The sequence below is a fragment of the Hyperolius riggenbachi genome, chromosome 6 (genome assembly GCF_040937935.1).
Source record: "Hyperolius riggenbachi isolate aHypRig1 chromosome 6, aHypRig1.pri, whole genome shotgun sequence".
NCBI lineage: Eukaryota > Metazoa > Chordata > Amphibia > Anura > Hyperoliidae > Hyperolius > Hyperolius riggenbachi.
Genome location: NC_090651.1, coordinates 179,137,076 through 179,162,229, shown reverse-complemented (window position 1 = coordinate 179,162,229; position 25,154 = coordinate 179,137,076). Strand labels below are relative to the sequence as shown.

General features: G+C 44.6%; 1 protein-coding gene across 3 annotated transcripts in view; it reads left to right on the top strand.

The window, feature by feature from the left end:
• SERHL2 (serine hydrolase like 2) overlaps positions 1–25,154 on the top strand; it is a 1,569,464-nt gene that overhangs the window by 364,483 nt on the left and 1,179,827 nt on the right. For all 3 annotated transcript variants that reach the window (XM_068240234.1, XM_068240233.1, XM_068240235.1), the window contains exon 4: positions 16,924–17,037. In XM_068240234.1, coding sequence (XP_068096335.1) covers positions 16,924–17,037 — 114 coding nt within the window. The remainder of the gene's footprint in view (positions 1–16,923; positions 17,038–25,154) is intronic.

Here is a 25,154-nt window from a genome sequence, read left to right as displayed (position 1 = left end):
CCAGGCTACCCTCCCAATCTGGCTAATACTACCCCTGGCATCCCTACATATCCTACTAGGATCTTACTTACTAGGATCTTACTACCCCGGGCTTCTTTACATAATTTACAGGCATTCAAACGACATTATTACGTCGTACCTATCTCTACCCACCCAGGAACTCTGGGACTATACTCGCGCTACCCCCCCTCCCCCCTACAAATGCTCTCCGGTACAGACAGGGACATACATATCCTACCTATCCCCGGTTAGGATATCCTCGTGCTCACCTAATATATCCATATATACATACACAGCTTCGATTGTTAGACAGTTTCCCCCACACTACCGTTTTGGCATATATGTACACCCTACCTCTCTTTCTCATATAGGTCTTAGCATGTACATTCTCCCACTGCCTATATTTATTGGCCGCCTGCCCCTCTCTCCTCCCCCCCCCCCCTCCTGCTCTAGGCTCATTGTATAATTACTTATATTTTTTCATACTCACATATCCAATTTAAGATATAGATCTCACCACAACTAATAGGTTAAACACACACTCTCTCCAATAATCACCCATAACATCATCAGATAGCATTTTAATGGTTTAATTTTAATAATTTTATCTGAAGATAATACACCATAAGGGCTCCTGGTACCCCTGCGGGTTTTTTCCTTTCTTTCTCCTACACTGACCAGACCCAGTGTAGATGGAATTTCCGATTTGTACGATTTTGTCAAATATGGCTCTTGTACCTTTAAGAGATTTAAAAATCTTGAACCTGAATCAGCTGACGAGTTTTTGTCTGAGTGCACTAAACTGTTAGCGAACCTTGAATTCCAATGCACCCCAGTGTCTACCTGGGCCCCCCAAATGGTCTACATTCTGTTGGGGGGCGAAATGTCAATGTGGGCTTATGATGTGTTAGATCATACCACCCTGAGTCAAAGACCCCTGGAATTCTTGGCCTTTTTAATTCACAATTGGCTGAGATTACCTCAATTACCATACCCCCTTAATGAGTTGTTATCAGCAGCTCAATCAGCTGTTCCATCTACTCTTTCATCCAAAAAGCAGCCATCCAGAGCTGCTAAGTCTAAACGTAAAAGATCTAGGAAGACTTCCCAGCGGAAAAATCCATTGCCCATAGCAACTACAAATAAAGAAATTAGTTCTGTAAACTCTGAAGTAGGGAAAGCACTTGAATGTGATGATTTCAGAGAGACTTCTCAGTCTCAGGTTTCGTTGCCCCAATCCAAAGCTTATGTGGATCCTATTATAGGTAGGATCGCACATTATATTACAGCAGTTAAAAAATCTGTTCTTGTTCCTGATCTCCACCCATATGGAGATTATCTAGATACTGGCTTGTTTGAACCTCCATTTGCCTCATGGGATGTCGGGGCCTTATTGGAGGAATTTGATTTTGACTGGAAAGCCTTTTGCGATTTTTACATCGCAAAAAGCGAAGATGTCTTGAATGCTTGTCTCGATTCTATGTACCTTCTGATTGATTCCGATGAATGTGACAAGGATGATGTGGATCTGGTGATCTATGTATGGCAAACGATTTTGGATGAGTTGCACACACACCAACCAATTGATTCCAATAAAGAGACATCGTTGTCGGATGATTGTTCCTGCCTTTCTGGGGTAAAGCATGAGAGTCTTGACTTTGTGCAATCTGAAATGAATGAGTGTGCCGCTGTGGTTGATTCCTGTGCGAATCCTGAAGGATTCTCTCCTGACAGTGTGCAGTTTGAATCTGTGCGATCTGATGCCTGTTTCTCGGATGTTCCTGCAGATTGTGATCGGCATGAGTCTGCCGGTTTCCTCAAGGATGTGTGGGATCCTTTTTCATTTAGAAACAGATCTTTGAGATCTTCCGTCTGTGACCCTGCTATGGGGAAAATTTCTCGACTATGCAGCGTCAAATGTAAAATTAATATGCCTAATAAAGTTTATCCTGTTGATGTCGCTATTTCTTCTGCAAATGAGTCTCTGTCTCACCCTGTTCACACCAGTAGGGGCCCATTGCCTGATGACAGTTGCTCCAGTGTTTCGGTCCTAGATGCCTTGCAGTCTGCTCCGCAGATCGCGGAGGTTTGCGCTATAGAAGCGTCAGTTTCACAACCTAAAGTGAATTTTGATTCGCAGGTTTTGCGTTCTGATTCCTCGGATTCGACATTGTTAGCCGAATCTAAGAGTGAGACAGCGCTTCGGTTTTGCAAATCTGATGCTGAACCTTCTTTGCCTTATTCAGAGACACTTTCTCTGAACCTGCCCTGTACCATGAATGAAAACATGTTTTCCTTTCACACTGACGTTTGTGAGCCCCTTTCTTGCTCTGAGGGAAGTGCTGATTCGGCACCCTGTACTCTGGATGAGTCAATGTGGCCTTGCTTAGAATCCCCTGCAGTGTCCCTAGAGCAGTGGTCCTCAAACTAAGGCCCGCGGGCCGAATGCGGCCCCCTGAGTCTTTTTTACCGGCCCCCATACACAAAATGTATTACTTATAGATGCGGTCAGCTACATCTTTAAATATTGGTGGTCCACAAATAGAATAGCAGTGCTGGCACCACCCATCCACATTGAAGCCAGAAAGCAGTAATTTGCTGGTTTCCAATCAAATTCCACATCAGGTGACACTGCTGTCCAATAAGACTTCGGTTGTCACCTGGGTATCCTTCACTTTCTGGCCCACAAAGACGTAATTTTATGTATACTCCAGCCCCCCAGCAGTCTGAAGTATGTTGACCCGGCCCCCGACCCAAAATGTTTGGGACCCCTGCCCTAGAGGCTCGTCTAGGTATTGCCACTATACTCACCTGTTTTTCTGCAGTTTTGGAGTTACAAGCTAGTTTGCCTTATTCAGAGACGCTTTCTCTGAACCTGCCCTGTACCATGAATGAAAACATGTTTTCCTTTCACACTGACGTTTGTGAGCCCATTTCTTGCTCTGAGGGAAGTACTGATTCTGCACCCTGTACTCTGGATGAGTCAATGTGGCCTTGCTTAGAATCCCCTGCAGTGTCCCTGGAGGCTCGTCTAGGTATTGCCACTATACTCACCTGTTTTTCTGCAGTTTTGGAGTTACAAGCTAGTTTGACTGCTACACAGAATTCTGGGTACAGTGAGAATTAAGTTAGGGAGTCAGTGTGTGTTCCAGTAAATATTCCTGTACATCCCGCTAATTATGATGATGTTCAGTCTCAGGTTATGGTGGAACCATTTCTGGGACATCTGCCCTGCCTGCAGGAGGTATTTAATGTTCAGCCCTGTAACATGGATACTTCAGAATCCTGCTTAGAAAACCTGGAAAATGATGTTCCTGAGGTCTTGTTTGGTGTTCTGGAGGTCTCCAAGTTCCTCCCAAAGGGTGCAGAACTTGTGGGAGATGTCTCCTGCCCCCCAAGTCCTTCTGAGGTGTTACCCTCTTCCGTGGGCATTGCTGCCTTGCTGGCTACCTTTTCAGCTCTGGTGGAGCTTCAGTCATGGGTAGTCAATGATGAATTTCTGTCAGATACCATTACAGTCATTGAGATCTATAAGCCTGAGACCGAGTTTTCTTTTGAAATACCAGTACCTGTGACCTCTACTCGTGATGATTTTCTGCCCGGTCCTGGTTTTGGTCTGGTCGTGCCGGACTCTGAGGTTGGCAGTTCCCCGACATGTCCTGAGATTTATCCTGTGCTGGTGTACCCCAGTGTACTCTGTGACCCAGAAAGCCCAAGTGTGCCTCGGTTACCAGCGTACTCAGATGCTTCCTCGGTGGAGACATGTTCTGATTTAGCCTGCCTGCTTGCATGCCCAGAACTGGTCCCTGAAAGTCCTGATCTTGATGGGTGTCCTGCTAATTCTGAATCTGGAACTGTCATAGGTTCCATGGGGGTGCTTGGTAGCTCTCCATGTGAGCCTGGTGAGCGTTCTGGCTTCTTGGAATCTCTGCGGAGCTTCAAGGCGTTCTGGGAGATTTCGAGAGAAGTTTTGCTTGGTACCCTGAATACGATCAACAGCGGCTTTTGTTTTGAAAGAGACACTTCGAACAGGTTTTGTGGCAGATTTGGTATTTTCGGACGCTCATTGGAAGGTGGTGGGTATTGTCTGGAGGGTGTCGGTGGCTTCTTCTCTGGTATCCACAGTCCTGATGGGTGTTACGCTGAGACTTGTAGTGCTGATGGGCATGTTTCGGTGGCTTCTGTTTCCGATGAGGTCGGTTTCAGGTGGACTGACTCTGGAATTGGACCTTGTCGGGCTGTCCCGACCTTCGTGAGTCTTCTGTTAAAGTGGTTTGGAGATATCAGTTTTGAGGGTCGTCTGGAATTCGACCCTAGAAGGGGGGGTACTGTGAGAATCCGATTAGCTGCCTGCGCAGGCAGGCAGCCTTTTGACCATTGTTTAGGTTTGCATGCTGCAGGACTCTGGAAAGGAGACCTTCTGTCAGTTTTGCAGCTTGTGCTTGCTTAGGAATTTGCATACGTTGTCATGCAAATTGCCTGGCCACATTCATTGGAGGCGTGTACTATAAGTACTATGTGTTTCCCACAATGCTTGGCTGGTCATAAGGATTTAGTCCTGTGTAACACTCCTGGAGGAGTGTCAGCCTTGCTGTTTGTTTGAAGATCAGCTTAGAGTAATTCCTGAACCTGCGCTAGGCCGGTTTCTCTAGTGCAGTTAGGATTGCTTATCTGTTTTGTTTGTTCTGTTGCGATTGTCCTGTCCCAGCGGTGGTCGACAGGAAATCGTTCTGATCTCTGTTCTTGGAGTATAGCTGGTGCAGCGGTTGCTACCAGCTATCTCTTCTGATCTGTCTCACTTGGATCGCACTAGCATCCTGCGCTAGCACTGTGGATCCTTCTGTTCTGTCTCCTTGGATCGCGCTAGCCCCTTTTCGCTAGTGCTGTGGATCCTTCTGTTCTGCCTTCCTGGATCGCACTCGCCTTGCGCTAGTGCTGTGGATCCTTCTGGTCTGCTACTCTGTTCTGTCTGCCTGGATCGCACTCGCTTCGCGCTAGTGCTGTGGATCCTTCTGTTCTGTCTACCTGGATCGCACTGGCATCCTGCGCTAGTGCTGTGGATCCTTCTGGTCTGCTACTCTGTTCTGTCTGCCTGGATCGCACTCGCTTCGCGCTAGTGCTGTGGATCCTTCTGTTCTGTCTACATAGATCGCACTAGCATCCTGCGCTAGTGCTGTGGATCCTTCTGTTCTGTCTTCCTGGATCGCGCTAGCCACTTTCGCTAGTGCTGTGGATCCTATCTCTCGCTTGTCCCTGTTTTCGTGTGTCTGTCTTGTCTGCTATGAACGCTTGCTGGAGGCTCGGTGAGGTAACCGTTAAGCAAGTGTTCGCGTCCTCTGTTTCATGTTTGTCTGTCGATGGTTAGTTAGGCGTGCTTGTCTCTATTGTGCTTATCACGTGGAGACCGCGCATAACCACCTGCACTGTTGCGAATGAGTGCGGTGTTCGCGGTTAGCTAGCGTTTGTTATTTTCCGAATCTCCTCATTGTATGATTTGCTGTGCCTTTGCTACTCTCGTGCTCCGCCTTGCTGTAACCTTGTGTCACGTCTGGCGATTGCACCTCTCGCGATCGCGTTCCTACTTCTTATCTGCTGTGGTGTGTGCACCGTCGCGGGTTGACGACTAGTTTGGTGCACACACATACAACCTGTCCCTTTGCTCGTTCTCATTCGCAATCGCTTCACTTGCGATTGCGGTCTGCGCTTCGTACAATTCCTGTCTGGCATTTGTGGAGGTACAGAGGATTGGTTCCTCTGCACTCCACAACGCCATCAGCCGACAGGAATTTCCCTCTACGGGTGCGTAGCACCTTTTGCTGGGTTCCTGCAATTATACGCTTGTGGAGGATTTCCGCCGTATCAGCACACACGTTGGGCGCTGATCACGGAGGAAGTTCCACAATCGTTACAGTAGTCGACCGCTTTAGTAAAATGGCCCATTTTGTGCCCTTGAAAGGACTCCCCTCGGCCCAGGAATTAGCCAATTTGTTCATTATCCACGTTTTCTGATTGCATGGCATTCCGGAAAACATAGTGTCAGATAGGGGAGTCCAATTTGTTTCTAGATTTTGGAGGGCATTCTGTCACCAAATGGGCATGGAACTGTCATTTTCGTCGGGCTACCACCCACAGACCAATGGTCAGTCCATCAATCATTGGAACAGTTTTTGAGGTGTTACGTTGCAGAGGCGCAAAATGATTGGGTCAAGTTTTTACCCTTCGCAGAATTTGCGCACAATAATTTGAAAAGTTCTTCCTCAGGATTTTGTCCATTCCAGATAGTGACCGGGAAGTTGCCTAAATTCTCCCCATTGCCAGTCGCCTCCACTCCGTTTCCAGCTCTGGAGGCCTGGCAAAGGTCATTTAAAGATATGTGGTGGATCGTGAAAAATAATTTGGAGAAGGCGTTTCAAAGTCAAAAAGGTCAAGCTGACAAGAGACGTTCCTTAGAGTGGAGGTTTTTACCAGGAGACTTAGTCTGGGTGTCCACACATCACTTGAACTTGAAACAGCCCTCAGCTAAGTTGGGGCCCAGGTATGTGGGTCCATTCCCAGTAACTAGAAAGATCGACGATCAACGATGTCACTTATGCCATTGACCTTCCTGCCAGTATGCGTGGCGTGAGATCCTTTCACGTGTCCCTGCTTAAAGGGACTCCGAGCAGTGCAGAAACTATGGAAAGATGCATATCATTTTAAAGCTCTCTTTCTCCTCTTTCCAATGATATATAAACCGCCGCCCTACGCCTTTTAGTTTTCGCTATACTCGCGATTGAAATTGCCGCGACCGCGATTTCAATCGCGAAAATAGAGAAAACTAAAAGTCGTAGGGTGACGATTTAGGTGTCGTCAGAAAGAGGAGAAAGAGAGCTTTAAAATGATATCCATCTTTCCATAGTTACTTGTATTACACAGGGCGACTTTTTCCTAAAGTCAGCAGCTTCATTCTGCTGAATGGAGCTGCTGACACTGGGGAAAGTGTCGTCCTGTGTAATACAAGTAACTATGGAAAGATGGATATCATTTTAAAGCTCTCTTTCTCCTCTTTCTGGCGACACCTAAATCGTCACCCTACGACTTTTAGTTTTCTCTATTTTCGCGATTGAAATCGCGGTCACTGCAATTTCAATCGCGAATATAGCGAAAACTAAAAGGCGTAGGGTGGCGGTTTATATATCATTGGAAAGAGGAGAAAGAGAGCTTTAAAATGATATGCATCTGCGTGCGCTGAGAGGCAGAGCTTATATGACAGCCAGAGAAGAGTCAGCTGACCAAGCGGGTCAGCTGACATTTTCACCACCTTCCATTGGTCTAGCACTTAGGGGTAGCGCTGGTGAGCGCTGTAGTATATATACTGGATGCTGGTCATTTCTCTGGTGTCTGCCGTTGCGATCACTACGTGGTAGCACTCAGACCTTGTCTGTATCTGTGTTCTAGCATAGTTTCCAAAGGTGTTGATAATCAAGGAACTCACACCTTAGCGTTAGGAATATTGATCTGTATTATTTGTTATGACCTTCTGCCTGCCTGACTATTCCTCTGAACTCTGATTCTGTACCTTGCTATTTCTGATATCCTGTTGCCAAACTCTGCTCATTCCTGGATTCTGTATTTTGTCTCCTGAATCTGTACCTTATCTGTCTGTGTGTTGACGACCTGGCTTGCCGACCTCGAGAACTGGCCTTACTACTAGGGTGGCGGTTTATATATCATTGGAAAGAGGAGAAAGAGAGCTTTAAAATGATATGCATCTTTCCACAGTTTCTGCACTGCTCGGAGTCCCTTTAAACCAGCAGTTCATGTGGGTCCCACTCCTCCTCCTCCTGTGATGATAGATGACCAACCTGAGTACGGAGTAGAGAAGATTTTAGACTCTCGCATAGTTCAGAACTCAGTACAATATCTGGTTCATTGGAAAGGGTATGGTATTGAGGAGAGATCATGGGTACCTGAATGTCGCATGCATGCTGACAAATTAAGAAGGGAGTTCCACGCGTTGCATCCTGAGAAGCCTGGTAGGAGCTGTCCGGAGTCCACTTCTCGGGGGGGGGGTACTGTGAGGAAACGCGGAAAAGCCGCCGCAAGGGCTCAGAGTGAGGCGGCTGTTTCCGCGTCTAACATGGCGGCACAACGCGAAGAAACCGCCGCATGCCGCATGGGCAGAGCAGTGGTGTCCGCGTTGGATGTAGCGGATTGCACACATGGCAAAGCTGCTGACATTGTGGTTGGACGCGGGGAGACCGCCGCTTGCTTGGAGAGCGGGGCGGCGGCCCCCGCGCCTGAATCAGCGGTTACATTGCAAGACATATCTGGTGTGGCTGGGACTGCTAGTCCACACAGGTTCAGAAGGACGCGCGCGCGCTGAGAGGCAGAGCTTATATGACAGCCAGAGAAGAGTCAGCTGACCAAGCGGGTCAGCTGACATTTTCACCACCTTCCATTGGTCCAGCACTTAGGGGTGGCGCTGGTGAGCGCTGTAGTATATATACTGGATGCTGGTCATTTCTCTGGTGTCTGCCGTTGCGATCACTACGTGGTAGCACTCAGACCTTGTCTGTATCTGTGTTCTAGCATAGTTTCCAAAGGTGTTGATAATCAAGGAACTCACACCTTAGCGTTAGGAATATTGATCTGTATTATTTGTTATGACCTTCTGCCTGCCTGACTATTCCTCTGAACTCTGATTCTGTACCTTGCTATTTCTGATATCCTGTTGCCAAACTCTGCTCATTCCTGGATTCTGTATTTTGTCTCCTGAATCTGTACCTTATCTGTCTGTGTGTTGACGACCTGGCTTGCCGACCTCGAGAACTGGCCTTACTACTAGGGTGGCGGTTTATATATCATTGGAAAGAGGAGAAAGAGAGCTTTAAAATGATATGCATCTTTCCATAGTTTCTGCACTGCTCGGAGTCCCTTTAAACCAGCAGTTCATGTGGGTCCCACTCCTCCTCCTCCTGTGATGCTAGATGACCAACCTGAGTACGAAGTAGAGAAGATTTTAGACTCTCGCATAGTTCAGAACTCAGTTCAATATCTGGTTCATTGGAAAGGGTATGGTATTGAGGAGAGATCATGGGTACCTGAATGTCGCATGCATGCTGACAAATTAAGAAGGGAGTTCCACGCGTTGCATCCTGAGAAGCCTGGTAGGAGCTGTCCGGAGTCCACTCCTCGGGGGGGGGGGGTACTGTGAGGAAACGCGGAAAAGCCGCCGCAAGGGCTCAGGGTGAGGCGGCTGTTTCCGCGTCTAACATGGCGGCACAACGCGAAGAAACCGCCGCATGCCGCATGGGCAGAGCAGTGGAGTCCGCGTTGGATGTAGCGGATTGCACACATGGCAAAGCTGCTGACATTGTGGTTGGACGCGGGGAGACCGCCGCGTGCTTGGAGAGCGGGGCGGCGGCCCCCGCGCCTGAATCAGTGGTTACATTGCAAGACATATCTGGTGTGGCTGGGACTGCTAGTCCACACAGGTTCAGAAGGACACACGCGCGCTGAGAGGCAGAGCTTATATGACAGCCAGAGAAGAGTCAGCTGACCAAGTGGGTCAGCTGACATTTTCACCACCTTCCATTGGTCCTGCACTTAGGGGTGGCGCTGATGAGCGCTGTAGTATATATACTGGATGCTGGTCATTTCTCTGGTGTCTGGCGTTGCGATCACTACGTGGTAGCAGTCAGACCTTGTCTGTATCTGTGTTCTAGCATAGTTTCCAAAGGTGTTGATAATCAAGGAACTCACACCTTAGCGTTAGGAATATTGATCTGTATTACTTGTTATGACCTTCTGCCTGCCTGACTATTCCTCTGAACTCTGATTCTGTACCCTGCTATTTCTGATATCCTGTTGCCAAACTCTGCTCATTCCTGGATTCTGTATTTTGTCTCCTGAATCTGTACCTTATCTGTCTGTGTGTTGACGACCTGGCTTGCCGACCTCGAGAACTGGCCTTACTGTTAGAGGCAGTTCCCAGATCTGTTAGTGACACCCTCCCTCTCGGGTGTCACTCATGCTCTGTCCTTCCTACACTCAGCCTAGCTCCTCTCCCGGGAGAGTCTAGGCCATAGGAAGGAACATACTTCTGGTGAAGTACTCAAAGTATACTGTTGCATCTAAAACACTCACTTGTTCTCTCTGGTGTCCAGAGGTTAGTAGATATATCTGATTATCGGTGATACTGCAGATCACCAATAATCGGGTATATTCTGTATTCCTGGTGAGACTGCAGTTCACCGGTAATCAGATCCTCTCTGTGTTACACCGATCGTTACAATGCACAGTGGGCAAACAAAAGTTTCATCTAAATGAAACCACAAAATAAATTGATATGGCCATTTCCTCTCTAAAAAGTTCAAAAGCCCCAGGTCCTGACTGCTTCACAGGATTATATTTTAACAAGTTTAAGCAAATCCTAGTCCCCCAACTTAAATCTCTTTATAATGATGTTTTTCAAGGCCAGAAATTTCCTCTTGATCTTACTAAGGCATTTGTATACCTGATACCTAAGCCTAATCTTGACCATACCCTCCCACAAAATTACCGTCCAATATCATTAATAAATAATGATATTAAGATTTTTTCAAAGATTCTAGATTATTGTCTTTCAGCAATAATTACAGACTAAATATCTCCCCCACAATTGGGTTTTATTCCACAGAGACAACAACTGATAATACTAGGTTAGCTTGTAACATTTTACAGGATGCCAAATTGAATAACCAGCACCTTCTACTTTTAAGTTTGGGTTTACAAAAACATTCGATTCGGTCTTATGGTCTTATTTACATAAGGTTCTTTCAAAGATGGGTTTCTCTGGTGAATTTATACAGGCAATTTTGGCATCGAGGCAGTAAAACACTTCACAAATGACAATAAGACTATATGCTTACCACAAGAGTTCATCCTACAGGCTCTCCAACTGATACTCTACAACAATTTCTTCAAATTTGAAGACAGATGGTATTCACAGATTCAGGGGACTGCCAATGGCAGCTCTGCAGTCCCAGCTTTTGCTAATCTTTTTGTAGGGTTCCTGGAGGAGAAATACATCTACCCAAATAACATGTATATTAACCAGCCTGGCGTTCTATTAAGATCGCCAGGCTGGCGAACAGAAGATTTTTTTTTTATAAAAAAAAATTGTTGGCTGCATGAAAGCCCACTAGAGGGCGCTCCGGATGCGTTCTTCTGATCGCCTCCGGCGATCAGAAGTAACAAGAAAGGCCGCGATGAGCAGCCCTTGTTGTTATGCTTTCCTTGTCGCCATGGCGACGAGCGGAGTGACGTCAGCCGACGTCCTGACGTCAGCCGCCTCCGATCCAGCCCTTAGCGCGGGCCGGAACTGTTTGGTCCGGCTGCGCTGGGCTCGGGTGGCTGGGGGGACCCTCTTTCGCCGCTACACGCGGCGGATCGCCGCGCTGCGGCGGCGATCAGGTAGCACTCGCGGCTGGCAAAGTGCCGGCTGCGTGTGCTCCTTTTTATTTCATTAAAATCGGCCCAGCAGGGCCCGAGCGGCAGCCTCCGGCGGCAATGGACGAGCTGAGCTCGTCCATACCGCCCAGCTGGTTAAACACGTAAAAATATGAATATGTTATATTGACGACGTCTTCATCGTATGGAATGAGGAAACTGAGATGTTTTCTGCTTTTGTGACAAACTTCAACTCCATTTTTGTCGGGATCGTCTTCAACACAACCACTTCTTCTGATAGCATACCATTCCTAGATGTATTGGTAAGTGATTCAGGGAGCCATATCTACCACCCTATACAAGAAACCAACGGACAGAAATGCCTTCCTTCACTACAAAAGTGCACATCAAAGGCATTTGATTGATAGTCTACCTGTCTCCCAATTCTTACGGGTCTTCGGGATCTGCTCCAACTGTACTGATCATGAACTAGGTATTAGGGATGCTCGCTGGATTCCGCGGAATTCTAAATTCCACGATTCCGGACGGAATTAGGCCAATTCCGATTCCGCCAGTCGGAACGGAATTGCTATAACTCTAAAACGGAATTCCGCTGAAATTTTTTTTCATTCCGCGGAATTTTACGGAATTCAAATTTATTTCCTCACCTATCTATTTTCCTCTCTTCCCCCTCCTTCCCACATCCCTTCCTCCCTTGCTCACTTTTCCCTCCTCCCTGGAGGGAGGAGGGTCTCATCTTCCAAGGAATTGTAGTATTTCAAAAGCCAGCTTACATACCGTGGCTGGGAATTGAATCCAGGCTGGGCTGGGAATTGAACTTAGGTCTCAGTGTGTGGTAGGTAACTGACTTAACCACTATACCACCACCAACACACTACATGCTGAAGCCAGCCTAACATGTACCATTATGATGAATCCAAGAGAAAAATTAGCGTGCTTAAGGATTTATAGCATGTCAAAAGCCAACTCACATTGGCTGGGAATTGAACCCAGATCTCAGTGTGTGGTAGGTAACTGATTTAACCACTATACCACCAACACTACATGCTGAAGCCAGCCTAGCATGTACCATTATGATCAATCCAAGAGAAAAATTAGCGTGCTTAAGGATTTGTAGCATGTCAAAAGCCAACTCACATTGGCTGGGAATTGAACCCAGGCTGGGCTGGGAATTGAACCCAGATCTCAGTGTGTGGTAGGTAACTGACTTAACCACTATACCACCACCAACACACTACATGCTGAAGCCAGCCTAGCATGTACCATTATGATCAATCCAAGAGAAAAATTAGCGTGCTTAAGGATTTGTAGCATGTCAAAAGCCAACTCACATTGGCTGGGAATTGCTTGTGAATGATTTGATGGCTTAACCACTCGAACTCCTGCAAATGAGCGCATTCCATTGGTTCTTACGCACAGCCACATGTGTGGTACTGTACGCAAGGCAACCAAGAGAAATATGAACGTTTTAGAGTCTGATCCTTCTCTGTCACCTACGGTGCAACAGCTTCCTCTTGTCACACATTGCAACATCAAAACATTACGTAACAGCCTTAAATGCACTCATCCTTGTAAGAAATACATGAAAAAAACATTCATGTTTTCACAACGTAAAGGCTTCTACAGGTGTTACAATTGCAACATCTGGGACTTTGTTCTTCAGGGTCCCACGTTTACCCACCCCAATATGAATAAAGAGTATAAGATCAAAGGGTACCTCAATTGCAACACAGAATATCTACCTGTTAACCACTTCACCAAAGGCAGACAAGGGCGATTTTCACCTTTCAGTGCTCATAACTTTCATTTGCCAATAGCTTAATCACTACTAATCGCAATTAAATGAGCTATATCTTGTTTTTTCACCACCAATTGAGCTTTTTGGGGTTGATATTTATTTTCAGTAATTACTTTATTTTATATGCATTTTAAAGGGAAAAACAAGGAAAAAATTAAAAAATACACTATCTCTCCAATTTCATCCCCTATAGTTTTAATATAAACACCTCTACTGTGCATAAAACCCACACATTTTATCTGCCTATTTGTTCTGGTTATCACAAGATTTTAATTATGTCCCTAGTGCAAAGTATGGTGACAATATAGTATTTAGAAATAAAGGTGTATTTTTTCTTTGATGTTTTGTTTTTCACTATTGTCATTGCACGGGAATGCACGTGCGGGAGTGCGCACGTGCACGAGCACAGCGGCAGCATCACTGTCTGACTTATAAAAATGTCCTGGAGCCATTAAGAGGCTCTAGCAGGACGTTTTTATACGTCAGCATGCCATTAAGTGGTTAAAATGTCTATGTGGTTTGTGTTATGTGGACAAAATGGGGGGCGCTTTCAAAGTCCATTTCCAAAAGCACAAGAGTGACATACGCATTGCCATTAAAAATGTAATTGAGGGGAAAGACACTGACCCCAATAAACCTGTGGCCGTACACTTTGGGAAGTTCAAACACTTGATTAGTGGTCTCAGAGGCAATGTCATTGAAAAAGCCTCTACACCTAGATGCAACAATGTGAATGCTTTTGGATACATACACTCAAGACCGTGCAACTGCACGGATTGAATTCATACAACTCCTTTACAAGCTTTATAGGCATCTGATGGTTATTTACTGTTTAGCTATAATTTTTTTCCCTACAACAAGAGACTTAAGTGACTTCTGTTAATTGATATACCTTATATACTCGCGTATAAGGCTAATTTTCAGCACAAAAAATGTGGTGAAAAGTTGCCCCCTCGGCTTATATGCGAGTCAGTGAGCTGACGGATGGCGGAACAGGTTTTGTTACTGGCAGAGGAGCATAAGGATTGTGCACTAGTGATCCTGCTCTTGCCAGTTGGCTCCCTGCTGTGTCCGTGGCCCCCATCCGTTGCAACATGGTGTGCAGAGGGCACTGCTCAAGACTACCTATGTCCCCTGGCTTGTGGAGCGGAAATTGCAAGTAACATGTCAGCGGTGCAATGATCGGGGATTCTTTCTGTGTGACAATTGCTGTGCCTCATATCTATGATGTCATCTAGTGATGTTTACAGACACAGCTGTATCATCCTTGGGGCGCATCTGGCTATGGGGAGGAAGGATGACTTGTGCTGGGGACACATCTGGCTACTGTGGAAGGGGCTATGCTGAGGAGGGCTTATATGCGAGTCAAACACTTTTTCCTGGTTTCTAAGGGAAAAGTGGGTAACTCGGCTTATACACGGGTTGACTTATATGCGAGTATATATGGTATGTAGTTTTCCATTTGATACTTAAGAGTGGGGCTGTCCAGAGAATCTTGAGCACCGATTGACACAGTTTATATTGTAGCCTAATATTAATTAGTAGACACACCCATCGCAATCATATACTGTATTGTCTGCGACAGTTTCGCTGTTTGTCTTTCTGAGATGCCGACAGATTCTTTTGCCAGCCCCATAACTTGAATATTGTATAATGCCATGTGTACATATGTGTATAGGTTAATGCTTGCAACTCTGCACAATATTTTTATTTTCACACTGGTACCGGACATTATTTGCACTGCCTATCAGCAATAATACTATTTCATATATTCCAATATTTTATCTATCTACCACGCGTTCCTTACAAACTTAACAGGTTACACCTTTCCCAGATTGCTTTATGCTCCGCAACCCAGTCCCTGTGGTCCTGCAGGTTCCTTAGATGAACCTTTTAAGGCCCTGTTACCTAGCTGAATGAGCCTATGTGCCCTTTATGTTTGCCCATGGATAGCATTCTTTTATGGTCGCATATGTGACCAGCAGGACTTCCTTTTTTATACTTTTCCAGATAACCCAATAAGTTTGCCCATGAATAGAATCTTCTTATGGTCACATACTAAGTGACTAGCAGGACTCCCTTTGATGTGTCACACAGTTGTCCCCAGTTCAGAGCTGCCACAGATTGCAGCGTTGTACAGTGTAAATAGATGGCAGTTTCACCGTCTAACAGTCACCTAGCTGCGATCGCCGCCGGGAGACTGATAACGGAGCGGAGCTCCAAGCTGAGATGCTGCACGCACGATCTCCTGGAAAACACGCCCCCAGGACTGCATGCCAATTGGCATCAGGCAGTTCTGGGGCTGCTGCCACGTCCATGCCAATTGGCGTGGAGACGTCTTTGGCTGATGGTGTAATGGTTAAGGGCTCTGCCTCTGACTCTGACACAGGAGACCAGGGTTCGAATCTTGGCTCTGCCTGTTCAGTAAGCCAGCACTAATTCAGTAGGAGACCTTTGGCAAGTCTCCCTTACACTGCTACTGCCAATAGAGCGCGCCCTAGTGGCTGCTGCTCTGCTCTGGCGCTTTGAGTCCGCAAGGAGAAAAGCGCAATATAAATGTTATTTGTCTTGTCTTGTCTTGTCTTTTAAGTAGTTAAAGTGGTATGAAACTCAGCATTTCCTCTTTGTTCTAGAAGATTATTTATAGCATAAAATCTACTACCACAAAAACATTGGTGCAAAACAGCATTCAAACAGTTAAATGCAGCACTTTGTTCTTCAATGGGAAGCTCCATGCTTCAGTGGAAAGCTTCTGGCTGCATCCAAAGAGGTGATAACATTATCTTTTGTTTACATTCCTTTGTCAGATACATTTAGTAAACAGTAGCAAAGAGCTGAAGCTGAGTTCTCTCTGCTTGTAGTATGTGTGCAGCTGAGCAGTGATCACTAGATAATTTTAATATGTAAATACAGCAGCTATGAAATAAAATGCAATGGCAGCTTTCAGAGCAGATAAACTTTACTTTGGGAATTTATAAACCGACAATATTACTTGTGCACAAAAGGAAATATGAGAACTGTATGGGTAATAAAAAGTAGGAAAACACATGTTGTAATGAATGTTATGTTAGAGTTGTATCCCACTGCCACTGACCCCAGAATAAGTATGCAGATCAGGTGTCTGTCTGTATTATACATGTGCTTGTTAAAAGTGTGTGATTCAGACACCCCCAAAGCCAAAAGGTTCAGGAGAACATACAATCAGTCAACATTGTTTAAAAAGAAATGGATATGCATGCAACTATTTTTTAATTTGAAGTGGAGTAACATGGTGGTCTTGAAGCACAATACAGATCAGGTAAACAATCAATATCTTCCTGATATCTGTCATCTACCACACCAGTCGTTATTAAACATGATTTCTGCCACAGCCCTAATCCAGTTCCAGCCCTAGTCCAGTACAAAGCATTGCAAGTGCCATTCACATTTTACTACTGCCCATGGACTATGATGTTCCAGCCAGCAATGATCGGAATAAGAACAGGCTTGTCTTTCAATATTTGATTCATATTTTGATCAAGTATCAGTTGGGATACCCTTGTTTTTGGTAGTTTTTTTATTCAGTGTTTTATCTAATCTAAAGCTTAACTATTTAAAGAATTACATTGTGTATGTTTAACTTTATAGACTGTAAATGTATAAAGAATTGCCATACGATTAATTGAATGTTATCAAACAAATTGTTTTTACAGAATATCATTATGTAGCTTTGGATTTCTCAGGACATGGACGGTCATCACACTTACCACAAGGAATGAGGTATCAACATCTCGATTATGTGACAGACATACACAGAGTGGTGACAGGTAAGTTAATTGATAGAACATTTAGTTCAAATTATCTGAATAATAAAATAATTCAGAATGCAGTTAGAGAATGTAGAAGCAAGCAATTTAAGAGGCATCCTCTTTATAAAGCCAGCAACCATCAGTTCCCAGACTAACCGACATATATTTAAAGTGGTCTGAAAGTCAGCATTTCTACTTAGCTCTAATGGTGGGCATACACAGCTCGATTTTGCCGCTCGATTCTCCCGCTCAATCGTTTCGCCGCTCGATTCCGCAGTCAATTCTCTTATCTTCCGCTCGTTGTTCTTATCTTTATCCATTCACTTCAATCCGGAATTGAGCGGCGAAAAGATCGGGTGGGATATCGGACATGTCGGAAATTATCTATCGAGCCATCTTAATGGCTCAAAATCGAGCCATGTATTCCGAGCATAAAATATTCTACGCAGCTTTAAACCTACTATCCCAGAATATTTTCCCAGACCTACTATCCCAGACTAACTGACATATATTTAAAGTGGTCTGAAAATCAGCATTTCTACTTAGCTCTAATGCTGGGCATACACAGCTCTATTTTGCCGCTCGATTCTCCCGCTCGATCGATTTCGCCGCTCGGTTCCGCAGTCAATTCTCTTATCTTCCGCTCGTTGTTCTTATCTTTCTCCATTCACTTCAATCCGGAATTGAGCGGCGAAGCGATCGGGCGGGAGATCGGACATGTCGGAAATTATCCATCGAGCCATCTTAATGGCTCAAAATCGAGCCGTGTATTTCCTCGCAGCTTTAAACCTACTATCCCAGAATATTTTTTTAGCAGAACATCACTGAAATGGTTAAACAAAGAACTTTGTCCTGCTATTCAGCTTAAAATCCGCATCCAAACGGGAGATAACAGTATTGTTGTTTACATTCCAATGTAGATACATCGGGCTCAATTCTGGTAGCTGTGCAAGGTGAAAAAAGCATTAGTTGGGAAAATATTTTTCTTTTAATTCTTGTACATTTTCCCGCCTGTTGCTTATCTTCGGTAAATTAGCGACACAGGGGGAAAACATGCTTTACCGAGTGATTTTCACTCGGTAAACAATTAGGTATTTTCCCGACATGATGCTGTGCGGAACATCAATTACCCCCCCTTCTGCCTGCCGTTCCCCAGCCTCTGGTCAATACTGCTCCGACTCCGGCCTGTTATACTGCTCTCCGATCCCCCTCCTGAGCCCAGCCTGTTATACTGCTCTCCGATCCCCCTCCCGAGCCGGGGAGAGTATGACAGGCCGGGGTCGGGAGCACCATATCTGCTGAAATGTGGCCTGAATTGGGTTTATCTGCTGAAATGTGGCCCAAATTGCGTTTATTATCTGCTGAAATGTGGCCCGAATTGCGTTTATTATCTGCTGAAATGTCGCCTGAATTGCATTTATTATCTGCTGAAATGTCACCTGAATTGCGTTTATTATCTGCTGAAATGTGGCCCGAATTGCGTTTATTATCTGCTGAAATGTGGCCTGAATTGCATTTATTATCTGCTGAAATGTGGCCTGAATTGCGTTTATTATCTGCTGAAATGTGGCCTGAATTGCGTTTATTATCTGCTGAAATGTGGCCTGAATTGCATTTATTATCTGCTGAAATGTGGCCCAAATTGCGTTTATTATGTGCTGAAATGCGGCCTGAATTGCATTTATTATCTGCTGAAATGTGGCCCAAATTGCATTTATTATCTGCTGAAATGTCGCCTGAATTGAGTTTATTATCTGCTGAAATGTGGTCCGAATTGCGTTTATTATCTACTGAAATGTGGCCTGAATTGCATTTATTATCTGCTGAAATGTCGCCTGAATTGCGTTTATTATCTGCTGAAATGTCGCCTGAATTGCGTTTATTCATGACAGTGAGTACCAATACCTATGCTCATCTCCCAGCGGCGCAGAAGAATCGGGAAAGGGGAGGGGGGGTTGGAAGGGAGTGTATGAGTATATCCCATTGCCATGGGGGGAGGTGGATGGACTGGGAGTGAGGAAGGCGGGATTTTAAAAATATAAATATGCTTTATTTTATTTTATTTTTTTACCTATAATGGGGACACATATACCTTGTTAACCTATACTGTGGCACCTATAGCTGACCCATCTATAATGTGACACCTATAGCAGGCCTACCTATGGCACCTATAGCACACCTACCTCTACTGTGGCACCTATAGCTGACCTACCTATGGCACCTATAGCAGACCTACCTCTACTGTGGCACCTATAGCTGACCTACCTATGGCACCTATAGCAGACCTACCTATGGCACCTATAGCAGACCTACTTAAGGCACCTATAGTAGACCTACCTTTACTGTGGCACCTAGAGCAGGCCTACCTCTACTGTGGCACCTATAGCTCACCTAACTCTACTGTGGCACCTATAGCAGGCCTACCTATACTGTGACACCTATAGCTGGATAACCAGTACTGGGACAACTCACTCTAACCTTAGCCCCACACTCAACACTCACTCTCACTTCAGGCCCACACTTTCAGCACACTCGCTAGGGATGATCAATGAGATACCATTTTTTCCGAGTTGATGCAAATTGTTGCAAACTTTTATGCAAATATATGCAGTTTGAAAATGAACCAATCAATTTCAACCTGGGTTTAAACTGATTAGTCTATTTTCAAGCTGCATATATGTGCATAAAAACTTGCATCAACATGGAAAATGTAGCATCTCATTGATCATTCCTAACACTCACTCTAACCTCAGGCCCTCACTCTCATTTTCATCTATGACTTCTTCCTACACCAGGCTACCTATAATGGGAGCAACTATTTTAGGCTACCTATACTGGGGCAACTATTCCACGCTACCTATACGGGAGGCACCTATACCTGGCATTACCCGCCGTAGCATGCTCAGCACGCCACACTCACTCCTTTCCTTTTTTTGGGGGGGTCATTTAATACCCAGCACCCAGTGTCAAATGCCCTAGATACGCCACTGCTGGGGACACGTAATACCTGTGTTAGCAATGCTGGGGACACACGTAATACCTGTCTTAGTAATGCTGGGGACACTCAGTGGCGTAGCAATAGGGGGTGTAGAGGTAGCGACCACATCGGGGCCCTTGGGCTAGAGGGGCCCCATGGGGCCCACCCTCAACCACAGTATTTTTTCTTGGTGTGGGGGGGCGGCCGGCCCTCCATCATGTGGTCTGGAAAAGAAACGGCCCTCCGAGCCTGCAAAGTTGGACAGCACTGTTTTAGAGGGAGGGGGTCATGGGGGGGGGGGGGGCTGGGGAGGGGGGGTTTAGGAGCGAGGGTGGTAGGTCAGAGCACTTAGAGGCTGGGGGGCGGGAAGGGGGGGGTCGGAACAAAGAACAAGCTGAAAAGGCTCCATGTTATGTGACAGATATCACAATTATGTAACAACACTGCATTTATCATGTGGTAGAGGTAGGTCTAATTATGTGAGGTAAAAGACATGCAAACACGCACCTTATTTCACTTCAGAATTCAAGTGTGAGGTATTTCACTTCTAAATACCACACATTTTTAGTAGAAAATTACCACATGAATTACCTCATGAAATTACATGAGATAAAACTTTACTTAAACTACCAAAATTCAAAAGTTGATTTCCCTCATGAGGTAAACCCAATTCCATGAGGTAATTATTTACTAAACGCTACCAGCATTGAGCCCATTGGGCTCAATTCTGAAAGCATTACCGCATTCGGTAATGCAAAAATATCACTGATTTTATCAAACTTCTAATTCTGAAAGGCTGTTACCACATGGAAAAATGAAGTTACCGAGCAGTGAGATAAAATACAGACTTGTGAGATAAAGTCCTCCTTAAAAGTCAGTAAATGTGAGCTCTGAAAGATTAGAGCATTTGAAAACTCAAGCAAAAGTAGTTGCTTTTTAAGACCAACTCATACCTGCCGGTAACTTCATTTTATCCATGCGATAAGCTATGTGGCTAGTGGGAGGCAGGAGGGGGAGAGAGTTTCCTTCGGTAATTCCTGCTGTTGAAGCTGCGCTGGGAGCCGTGGATATCTGCAGAGTGAAGACTGTTGTAAAGCAGTCTCCTGCCAGGCGCTGTGGTGTCTCATTACACCCATGCCACCTCCGTGTTCCTCCTCGCTGATCGGCCTTATAGGAGATAGTGAGCACGGAGGGGGGTGGTGGAGGCCGGCTACTGCACAGAGCTGCTGCTGCGTGGATGTGACAGCGCAGCCCCTGCACTCAGCCCCGATGCCGTCTGTCCATCAGCCCGGAGGATCAGTGAGCAGAGGAAGGTATCTCCCTCACCCCCTCCCTCGCTGCACGTTTCTTCGGAAAAATACCGAACTATGAAAAAGTTTTAAGAATACTGCTGAAAATTCAGCAATACCGAATGAGGTATTACTCCTCATGTTTGTTATTTTACCAAATTCAGCCCATTATAAGTAAAAACACTTTCTTTTTTTTAACAGATCATTTTATTGAATTTTTAACGTACAAAACACGGCCATAGGCCAACAAACTTAAACATCTGATACAGTGAGATATGCAATTAGCTAGAAGTCAGCTGCAGTCAAAGTGTGGCAGAAAACATTTCAGCAGTTGGTTTAACAAGGATGTAACGTATCATAGGTATATAAGGTAGTCAGAAGTGGAATATCACAGCATCTATTCTTCAGGTAGTATAGGTTGAGCTAAAGGTTGCTGCTTCGTCTCATACGTTAAGTTATTAGATTAGAGGTAGAAGAATTGAGAAAGAGCAGAGAAGAAGAAGAAAAATAATAAGAAGAAATAACTATTGGATCACCCACCCCTCAAGGATAAAGGAGGCTGCTATAGTCATTTTGGTTATAGGATCAATCTTAAGAGTAAGGGCTATATGTCCTTTTTAGGAGGGAATCTCCGAAGTAGTATCTGTATTATTAATCCATGGGGACCAGATTTTGTCAAATTTGGATGGGCAGTTCCTATTCAGGTAGGTCATTTTATATAGGGTCAGGGCTTGATTAATTAATTTTTTTGAGAAAATTTATTGAGGGGTCTACATTTCCCTTCCAGACCCTAAGGATTTATTTGCAGGCATACAAGCGAACTATTTTAATTAGATACTGAGTGTGTTTATTAAGTGAGGTTTCCCCAAGGATACCCAGTAAGGCTAGTTTTGGTGTCAGCACCAGTTGGGTAGATAAGATAGTGTTCAGTATCTGAAATACTTCAGCCCAGAATTGAAAAATAACTGGACATGACCAGAAGACATGTATAAACGTGCCGTCCTCTTGATTGCATTTAGAACACGTGGCCATATTAGCAGCGGAGATGTTATGCATATGTACGGGGGTCAGGTAAGTTCTATGCAGGAATTTGAGTTGAACTAATCTATCCCTGGAGCATATGGGTAATTTAATATATTCCTCTAAAATGTCTTCCCAGTCTTGGTCATCGATGTCAGGGATATCAGTATCCCATTTAGATTTACACTTAGTCCATCCTTTCGTTTCAGTGTTCAGTAGTTCATAATATATTACTGATAAGGGTTTGTCGAGATATTTACTCATCAGAGTAGTTTCCAAGTGGCAGGACCCTAAATTGGGGATTTTGTCTCCCGGAAACTAAGAGCCAAAAGCATGACGAATTTGGAGGTATCGAAAGAACATACTGTTTTTAAGCGAATACCTTTGCTTAAGTTGGTTAAACGAGTAGAGCTTCCCATCTTCTGTTATGTGGTGTATTGCCTTAATTCCATGTTGAGCCCACAACAGCGGGTCAGGGATTTCCACAAAGTGAGGTAAATTGGGGTTATCCCAAAGGGTAGCATGCGGAGATTGTAATTTGCCCCCACCTACAAGATTAATCATATCTCTCCAAACCCTTGCAGTTGTCGCCATTGGAGTCGTAGTTCTGTTGTCATTTGTAGTGCCTCTAAAAACTAGCAGGGTCAGTCTCTCATAGGAGCCTAGTCCAGCTGCCTCGACTGTAACCGCTGGATTGTATGTGTCTTGCGCAAACCACCACCGGACAGAGACCAACACCGCCGCACAGTAGTAGAGATATAGATCTGGAAGAGCTAAGCCTCCATGTTCTATTGGTAGTTGAAGAGTGGATAGGGCTATCTTAGGAGGGTGGTTCTGCCATATAAATGAGGTTATGGAGGAATGTAAGATACGGAAGAATTTTTTAGGAATAATCGTGGGAGTTTGGCGGAAGATGTATAGAAATTTTGGGAGGAAGATCATTTTGAAAATATTGATGCGTCCGATCAATGAGAAGATTTTTCCAGACAGCAATCTTCTGCTTAAAGTTGTGTAATATGGGAAGTACGTTTAATGTGTAGAAGTCTGAGACCTGAGCTGTTATTCTAACCCCCAGATATTTAAACTCTTTAACCCATTTGAGGGGAGAGTCGATCTCATTAGTGGAAAATTGATCTAGCTGCATCATAACTGATTTGTCTTTGTTAATACGGAGTCCTGAATATGTATTGAATGTCTGTATTATCTCTAGAGCAGTTGTTAAAGAGGAGTCAGGATCTCCTAGATATAGCAGGGTGTCGTCCGCATACAGCGAGATACGCTCTTCTATGGAGCCTACTTGTATACCTTGGATTTCTGCAGAAGATCGTATCTGGATGGCCATTGGTTCTATGGCTAGAGCGAATAGGTAGGGTGACAGGGGGCAGCCCTGTCGGGTACCTCTATGTAACCTGAAAGCGTCGGAAATCACATCGCCCGTTTTTATACGTGCTATAGGGGAATGATATAGAGCTTTAATTAGTGATATGTACCTCGGTCCAAAGCCATATTGTTCCAATAAATGCCAAAGGTACGGCCATTCCATGGAATCAAAGGCTTTTTCGGTGTCAAGAGAAGCCACAATCCGTTTACCAGAGCCTGTGTCTGGGATGGAAATATTTGTGAAGAGACGGCGTATATTAATATCCGTGCCCTTGTGGGGCATAAATCCAGATTGATCACAGTGTATCAGGGAAGTGATGATTGGGTTTAATGTATTTGCTAATATTTTTGCTAATATTTTTGCGTCCACATTTAGGAGGGAAATTGGTCTATATGAGCTACACTCATGTGGGTCTTTTAGTGGTTTTAGTATAACAATTATAATAGCTTCAGAGAAGGAGCTGGGAAGGGTGGCACCGCTAAAGACATTATTGAACAGTTTACAAAGTTTAGGGGCCAGGGTTTCATTATATACGTGATAGAACTCCGAGGGTAGTCCATCTGGACCTGGGGATTTTTGCGGCTTAAGGCCAGATATTGCCATTCGGACTTCTTCGATGGTAATGTCTTTCTCTAGGATTTGGCTATCCTCTGGCGCTAAGGAAGGGGTGTCTATCATACCTAGGTATTCTAGCAGTTCATATGTGGTGTAATGCGCTCTTGAGGAATACAGTTTCTGGTAATATTTTACGAAGGTATTATTAACTTCCTCTGGGTCAGTTAATATAATGTCATGGTCACCCATAATGGCCGGAACAGCTGAGCTACCATTTACTTCTTTGGCTAGCCATGCCAGTGTTTTACTGTTTTTTTTGTAAAAACACTTTCTAAGAAGTTGTCTTTGCTCTAGGCACACACACAGCTCAGGAACAACTCATTAGAAGATTTTAATATATAATAAAAAGCAGTTAGAATAAAATGCAACGTAGTAGTTCAGGGCAAGAAAAACTACACTTTGGAAACTTTGTAATTTGTAGACAGACAATATTACTTGTGCACAAAAGCATATATGATAACTGTATGAATGATAAAAAGTAGAAAAATACATTTTTATTGAATGTTATGTCAGAGTTTCAGACCACATTAAGCTAATGATACCCAGGGTTGGACTGGGACCCTGGGGACCCACCAGAGAAATTTCAACCTGGGGCCACATCCCATGATTGTGGTTAAAAAAAGAGCGTGACCATGCATCAGAAGGTGGGCGTGGTCATGATGTATTATTAACAGGGCAAAATGTACATAAACTTAGCAGCATTGTAATTCAGAGACACTGCTGCCCAGCAAAACTTTGCATAGAACCCCCCTCCTTTATTATAAAGTAATGTCCAAGTTAACATACATATGACATTGATTAGGTTGTGAGCTCAGCGACATGAATATGTACTCTGTTAGGTGCTGCAGAAGAT